At 40.1% G+C, this 8,368-nt stretch overlaps 1 protein-coding gene across 1 annotated transcript; it reads right to left on the minus strand.

The window, feature by feature from the left end:
• Positions 1–1,752: 1,752 nt before the first annotated feature.
• Positions 1,753–7,911, minus strand: LOC306820080 (aminoacyl tRNA synthase complex-interacting multifunctional protein 1-like; the record flags this gene model as incomplete). Its single annotated transcript, XM_079337735.1, is given in 8 exon segments — positions 1,753–2,932; positions 2,934–3,022; positions 3,843–4,011; positions 4,729–4,776; positions 4,778–4,944; positions 7,545–7,820; positions 7,823–7,854; positions 7,856–7,911. Coding segments are annotated over 8 exon segments (915 nt in total). The 3' UTR covers positions 1,753–2,854.
• Positions 7,912–8,368: the final 457 nt, after the last annotated feature.

Genomic DNA, 8,368 nt, shown 5'->3' on the forward strand with positions numbered 1-8,368 from the left:
GAGCTGTTCTAACATGTTAATTTCCCTAAAAGGGGGTAAGTAAAGACGATCTTATCGTATCTTTAATTTGGGCTAGAGTAACTAGAGAGTTGTGCCAATTTCCACAATAGGCTATACAAAGATGGATCTGTCTGTCTGTCTGTCTGTCTGTCTGTCTGTCTGTCTGTCTGTCTGTCTGTCTGTCTGTCTGTCTGTCTAATAATGTCACTCATATTGTGGAGCTGTAAGCAATTGTCTGTAGATAAAGCAGCTTGAAACTCTTGAGATGCAACATTCCCTTTGTATTGTTTACATTGATGACTTTAAATAACTCCAGGGCCAGAATAACCAGTTATATGGCCCTTGGGCAAAATAAGCTCTGGACCCCTTAATCAGAGACACACAAAGATACCCAGAACTAAACCTTTGGGGTGGCTAAGGAGCAAAGGTGATGCAGCACACCAATGTGTGCTATCAAAGGTGTATCTAAATCACTTTGAAATGCTTCTGAATAAATATATCATGACTTTGTACAGACTGGCCCTACCCCAAAAGGATTGTGCTCTTGACTGACTCTGCCATTGCCGTAACCATAGATTATTGGCCCATGATTTTAAATATAATATTATCTTAAATGACACCTATGATTTATGTGTCTATCATTAAAGCCAAAGAAGTAATACACCTGTTTGGCTTTTAAGTAGCACACAAACACAATCCGCTTATGTCAAAGATGTGAGGGAGGGTTTTGTGGGGTTTCCTGTTTTCAAAAACAGGATGTGGGATGAGGGGGAGCACTTTATTTAGGTTGATTTGACTCAGCTCTGGTGAAGCGCAGCGAGTCACTGCACACTTACAGGACTCACATCTCCACGCGAGTTGTTGTTGCAGACGCAGGGACGGAAATGAGTGCAGGACCGCTACAGTACCTGCTCTCACTCCTGAGTGGTTTCCTGTGGGGTTTGAACACAAGTACTGTAGGTGTGTCAAGGGGATGATAGACAAATAATATCACCACGCTTCAACCTTTTCAAATGAAAGCGCTTCTATTAAGGTCAGCCTGTAGTAAAAGTCAACATATGCTGGGGCAGGAGATGAAAAGCACCTTTGTCTGTTATTGTGGTGTAGGGTTTTTACAGAAGCAACTTTCATGACCTCATATGAACAGACACTGAAACATATTCACTAAACAATTGCGTCTAAAGAGAATACACATTGACCGACATGTAACTTATCAAACTTGACTTTTCTTGTTGAAACTGCCAAATTTTATTTATAGCTTCCAACTATAAACTGATAATATGGTAATCAAAGTTTTCAAGCTGAATTAAGCATTGAAGCCAAAAATATTAAAGAGATTTAAAAGAGTGTATTTAAATTTTAACTATATAAAACAAAGCCAATTAAAATATATATAAATTTTTTTTTCTTGTGCAGACGTTACAAACTCCAGTTACTATGGCTTGGATAATCTGTTCCACTTCTTAGTTCCTGGATCACATCCTCATTTTTCACATGCACTTTTCAGTTCTTCCTACAAAATTAGGGAAGAAGAACATTCACACGTTTTGTGTTTTAGGTTATTTTTATGGACTTGATTCAGACTATTCAGACACAAAAACAGCATGACATAAAACAAAGACATTTGTTACTTCTGTCCTTCAATGAAATGAAACATATACTTACAAGCAATAATGATGAAAGGCTGAGATACTAACACGACATATTACAGACAAGATTAACATGACCTGTTACAGGATGTAAAAAACAGCGTAGCACTCTTCAAAGACAGGAAGGATACAAATCATCTTTACTGACGAAACAGCAAGTTAACATTTGAGCCGATATTTGGAAATGTCTGTATTTAATTTCTTTGGACTCCTTGTGAACCTCAAATGAACAAAAGCAACCTTTTAGGATAAAAAAAAATACATCTCAGGCATAATACTGTTTAAAGTAAGACACCTCTCACGTTATAAATAATAAGTAGGATAAATTAAAAAAAATGGTGAAACTAGTTGGACTGTGTTTTACTATGTGGTTATGTAACTCTCCTATACGAGTGTAAAAAAACGTTATACATCTTTATGAGGATATTTAATAAGTCAAATCATTGTGTTCAGACCATGCATGTTTAATGACTGTAAGGGTCAGTATACCTTTAATACTGTATTTCACAAGAGTATGACTTTTTTTCTGAGATGGTTATTGTGAAATCTCACTGTTGCAATCCCGCTTGTTTTGAGACTTAAACTGAAGGAGCTAAGTGAGCACATTTTATTATTACACATGTATTTATACATTATATGCCATATATCATTGTAGGGTACATTTCCTTATTGTAAAGTAATGTCCCTTCTTTGTTCCAATGCTCTACCCTCTTTGAAAAACACAGTAAACTGTTCTTAGAATTTCAAAGGGACTTTTGCACTGCCGAGTTTCATCCACAGTTCAGTGGAAATGACCGCTGTGGCATCATGGGAAAACATTTTCATTTTTGCCGAAAATTCCAACACCAAAAAAGATTTTTGGGGGAACTTCTATTTTCTTTTCAAAGAGTTGATGATGACTGTGTGCTGCATGTTTCACTTCAACACACTCATGTTGTACATGATCATGTTTCCTGCAGTGCCCTCATTTGGACAAATGAAGAAACTTCTATATCAGTGATTTTCAGGGCATCACACACTTTCTTCACTTTGCCTGTCTTACAGTACTTAAGTTTGTGACCAGTCAAACATTGTCAGTAATGTCTTTCCAAGACAGCTGGTCCTTATATACAGCTTCCATTCTTCTGAGGAGGCTTTCCACAACATTTTGGATCCTGGCTTGTTGTAGGGACTTGCTCCGAGTTAGCTCTGGCAGCTCAGGGAGTTCACTTGATTTCAGTGTTGCTCATGGATTGGGCTTTACACACTCCCTTGCCAATGACCTCAAAGGCAGCTCCCTTGTATGGTTGCAATACACTGGCCGTCTGTACACAGGTCTCTCTGAACCTCCTCCCAGACCTCCTGTGATGTGTTCAGCTCTTTGTCTGTTTCACCTGCAATCAACAAATCAGATTGATACATTAGAGGAACTTCCTTTATTCTCCACTCATCCATCTCTAATGCAAGCTGTATGGGTCCTGGACTGACATAATATACATCACGTCCCTGCATAACAAGTCTCAGACAAGAAAAACCTGCAGGCTTTCTACAAAATCACTGAAACTGGCTGCAGGGATTTTCACCTGTTCAGCCACAGGGAATCGATCGGGTTCGGCCAGTACTTCTCAAACAGTGGAGCGCGCCCCCCCCGACAGGGGGCATGGGGGACTTCCAGTATCGAGAGGTTTCTGACAGGAGTGAAAAGTAAACAAATAAAGCTTCAAAAGCAAGTGATGACAACCGGCATAAACCTAACCAGACCAGGAAATACAACATTATCTTATTTGATAATCAGGTAATTGCTGGTAAATTAACAACCGCCATGTGCCAAATGTGGATAGATTTTCACAGGGCGGGAAAACATTTTAAGTTTTTGTTTTTTTAAAGATTTATTTTGGGGCGAGGAGGAACGTGGATGGGGTCGGAAGGTGGGGAGAGACATGCAGGAGGGACTGCCACAGGCCGAGCGCAAGCCTGGGCCGCCCACGCGAGGACTGTGCCTCAATACATGGGGACGTGCGCAGTGCCACTCCGCCACCTTATGTTTTTTAATGTGATTTCTGTCCTCTAGGGGCGGCACCATGTACGCACCACTCTGCCAGTCATCGACAAGTCATCTGCTAATATTGTGATGACAATGGTATTGTCTTTTCATCTAGAAATAGTGGTAATGATTTATCTTTACTTACAGAAACAGTGACTGGGTAAGAGTACCTGGAAAGCCCTGGAAAACGACTTTGTCCCCTGGCAGAGCTCCACTTGGAGGATCAAGGATCTCCACTTTGTCGGGTGAGCTTGCACACATGATCAGAGCCTGGGACAGCACTCCTCTAATCTTTGCTGGCTTCAGGTTACACAGCAGGACTACCATGCGATTCTGCATCTGCATTGGAGATACAAAACAGGACTGAAGAAGACTGTGCTATAAAACATATTCACTAAAAAACGTCTGTTACACTACACTGACCAAAGCCAGTGGATTACCTTACCAATACACATATGACAGTGATATGAGCTTTTGGACATCCTGTTCTACACCACTGATAATAACGGGCTGTGATTTTAGCAGCTGCCAATCTTCTTGGAAAGCTTTCAAGATGTTCTAGTCTGGATGTTTGTGCTTATTGAGCCAAAAGAAAATTGTTTTCAGGTCAAGCACTGCTTTGGACTACAAGGAATGGTTTGCAAGCTGCACTTTAATTTTGTTCAGAGAGGTTCAGTGTGCTGGGAGTCCGGACTCTGTGCAGACTAATCAAGTTCTGATTTATTTGCCTCATTGCTGGTTTGAGCTGCTATGTGGCTGACCGAGGTCTGCAAATCTGTTGTTGATAATAGCAGGGCAGTTCAAGTGGAGTGAATCCGGTGTCTTGCAGAGATTTCATTCAATGACAGTGCCATGTTTAAAATCACTCAGCTCTTAACCACACATTGCACATTCTTGTCTGCCAAGATTTCATGGCTCTGTTGATTAACACTATCAAAGTTAAATTGACTGTACAGTGAAAACAACTGTAAGTTGAACCACTTGCATTTTAATCAACATACTGTATTAAGAATAGTTTTTTACAGCATATATTTGCACATGAGAGTCATACTGTACCTGGTCCAGAGGAGTGTGCTTCGCTAGTGCGCTGACCACTGTCCTCTGTCCTCTGAGAAGCCTCTCCAACATCAACCTGCTGCACATAAAGACCGTCTGTGTCCGGAAGCTGCAGAGCCGAGATTACTCGTCCAACATGCACGTCCAGGCGAGACACATCCACCTTCACTTCGTTTTGGCTCGGGGAAGCCTGCGTCTTCTCAGCTTTTTCTCCTCCTGGCACAAAAAAAAAAGACATTTTGTCATAATAATTATGTAGACAAAAAAAGGATTTAGCCTCAAAAGCATTTAGGACTGATATTTTCTTTCTCAATTAATGTTCTCGATGTGCAAAGAAAAGTCTGAAATCTGAATGGCATTAGGTGTTTAGCACAATGAGCACCGGCTGTTGGACAGATATCCATCCAGTGTTTGCGATGTTTCTACCAATAAATCTAAAAGTGTTGGTTGTATAACACTGTAAATGTGTTCTGAAAACTTGTAAACAAGATGGAAAATTACGGCCGTATGTGAGGCGCTTTCATATTTAGGTGATTTTCTGACCCTGTGGACTAAACAGTTCATCCTAACTCTTTGATGATTTCATTCTGGTCATGTGTAACAATTGTTTGTAACAAAAACCTCATCCTGCTTCATTTTAACAAACATATGACCCCTCTGAAATCTTTTCACGGAAGACATGGCAGCGTGTTTAACCCCCTCGTCTGACAGCCATCCAGTGGCGGTGGTAAGAGGCATTGTAAATACGTATTCATTGTCTGTTGCGTAGTTTTGAGTGCTCTTGTAAAAAATCTGCCCATGAGTTTTAAAGGTCATAGCGGGACAGATGAAACATGCAGGGTTCAATAACATTTCTAATAAAGGTTTACTGCCAACTTTCAGATTTTGACATGAAAGCTCTTTTTCATAAAACCAATTCTATGATGAAATGGATTTCATTTTTTCTTAACTGAACTGCACTGAGCTCTGTCCTTAACTCACATATTTTGATTGTTGTTTAACCCAGCCTGTAGTCCAGATCTTATCCCCTGAATAGTTAGCTCTTCTGTCTGATTGAAGAACAATCCCTCCAACTCAGTTTCTAATATCCTTTGGAGTCTGCATATTTGTGTCCATGGTTTTGGAGCAAGACCAAGTGCACTCAAGGGAAAACAAGAAGTGAAAAAAATGTGCTCCTGGCTTTTTTCTCCCACTACAAGTACAACGTTGGCGTAAAGCATGGATAATCTGCAGCTTGTTTGAGTCCATGATTGTAATTGCTCACATTTCCTCAACTAATAAGACTCCATATTTCAGCTTGAAATAAAGATTGCGCAAATGTTGCTGATCAAAACCTCTTAAAAGTTTCTGATCCAAACATATTGTGCCATAAATGTGTTGTGAATTAGCAGACACATCAGCCTTAGAACATAAATCACAAACCTTGAGACAGAGCTAGATTACCTTGAATAAAATGCAAACAGAAACAAGGCCTGACAAAATTCTTAACAAAATCTGGTTCTCTTTTATAACAGTTTTTACCCATCCTGCATTTCTATTAGTGTCTGTGTTTAGCTACTGCAGCAATGGCAGAATTGTGTAAGAGTCTTACACAAACTGAGTCCAGGTTAAAGGAATCAGAATTTTTCACAACATCTATGGATTTTGACAAATATCAGGCAACAAAGCTGGATTATCAATTAGGCAAAGTCCCAAGTTCACGGCATGTCAATGGGTTTGGGTAACTTCATTAACTCAAAGTATGTTAATAAATTATTCAATATCCACAAAGACTGGTCCGGTAAACATTGTTACACTATACTTTGTGGAGGAGACATGTTTTCAAAATATAGTTTAATACTGTTAAGAAGCAGTAGTTGTGGTCTGAAGTTTATGTCTGTAAATTGAGCATTGTTGTAATTGTATTTGATCTTATATCTGTGTAGTACTGTGGTTTTATTATGAAAATATTGTATCCTCTTATTTCATTGGATACTCAAAAGGCTCAACTATGGAGTCTTTAAACTACAAACTTTCTGTGCAACAATAACTGAACAATTTTTAATATCAGCCACTTGATCCAAAAACCTAAATCCAAGTAATGCTGTTTAGTTGATTATTATATGGAATAAAAGACAGATGAAAATACTCTCACATATGAAAAGAGATAGAGAGACAGCATATGAGTGACATCATGCATTTAAAAAGAATGATAATATTTGCACTTTAATTTTGTTGACTGACCAAGTGGAAACATCTGGTTTTGAAAGATGAAACCAATGGGGAAAGGCAACACTGCACTTATGGCTGACTACAAACGACCCCAAAGGTCTGCACACACAGGAAGTTAGAGAGCACAAATAAACATGTTTACAGTCTCGTTCAAAAACGATTTTGGTCTGCATAGCTATGATTTTGTGAAGAATAAGAGATATTGATAATAAGGGATGGGTGGCAGAGGGCTTCAGGCCCACCTCAGTTTCAGCCCTCAACTGGGTCCATTTAAAGTTAATTTCAGACACCATTACCTACAATGAACTTTACAAGTCGGCTTCAGAAACCAAAACCAAATCAAAAGCGGATGACTAAATGCCAGGACTTTTATTGGTCGCTACTCCAGTAGATCACTAGTTTATTCCGTCAATACTATAATACAGTAAGTGAAGGGGCTTGTGTTGGGTATATTTGTCAGAAATTAGAAATTTAGCTTGGGCTCCCATTATACCCAGGGATAGCCCTAAAATGATGCGTTTGGGAATTAAATGAAATGTTGTGCATAGCATGTTGCAGTATGTGGACTGATATGAAACCTTTGCCATAATTGAACCCCAAGTCACCTTTCGTCTTATTGTATGGACTGGATACTCGGCCGCGGAAGCCCATGTCTCTGAGCTCCCGGCGGACGGTCCTGGGGCTCATGTCGGTCCCGGAGGCGGACCTAAATTCGGTGGCAATAGCTTCAACCGAGGGCAGACAGTTTTCCAGCGCCACTTTCTCCAAAACCTGTCGGTCCTCCTCCTTCAGCTTGCGCGGTCTGCCGCTCCGGGGCAAAGCCGTGGTTATACCTTCACGTTTCCACTGAAGTATCACTGCGCTGACCGAGGCAGCTTTTACAGAGCACAAATCTCCCGGACTGACTTTTTACACGTGACAACCAACGATAGTTCCCCTCTGAAAGTCACAAAGCTCTTCACGGCGACCCATGATACTGCAAAGGTGCATCTTACGTTATTATTATTATTATTATTATTTATTTATTTATTACGTCTTCCTCGTCTATAAACCGTCTTCTTCGATGGTTTTTGACATCAAATGCGACTGGGTACATTGCTGCTCTCCTCGGGACATTAAACGCATTGCAGTGAAACGACAATGCGCTGCATATTGAGAAACAGACGGTGCACATTCAAAGGCAAAAGCAGACTCCTTCACAAATTCAAAGAAACAAACGCGCTGCAAAAGAAACAAACGCGCTGCAAAGGGGCAAACTGCTGCATATGCATCATACACGATCCAAGTACAGAAACGAAACAAAGTCAGAAAACACATTGCGAGGACCCTGTATTTTTTAAGCTCTTTTGTTTGGTAATTGCATTATGTTGGTTTTTTTTCTTGTAGAGAAATGTTTCATTTTCTCCATGAACTGTATTGCTGCTGCACT

The sequence above is a fragment of the Symphodus melops genome (assembly GCF_947650265.1).
Source record: "Symphodus melops genome assembly, chromosome: 2".
Lineage (NCBI taxonomy): Eukaryota > Metazoa > Chordata > Actinopteri > Labriformes > Labridae > Symphodus > Symphodus melops.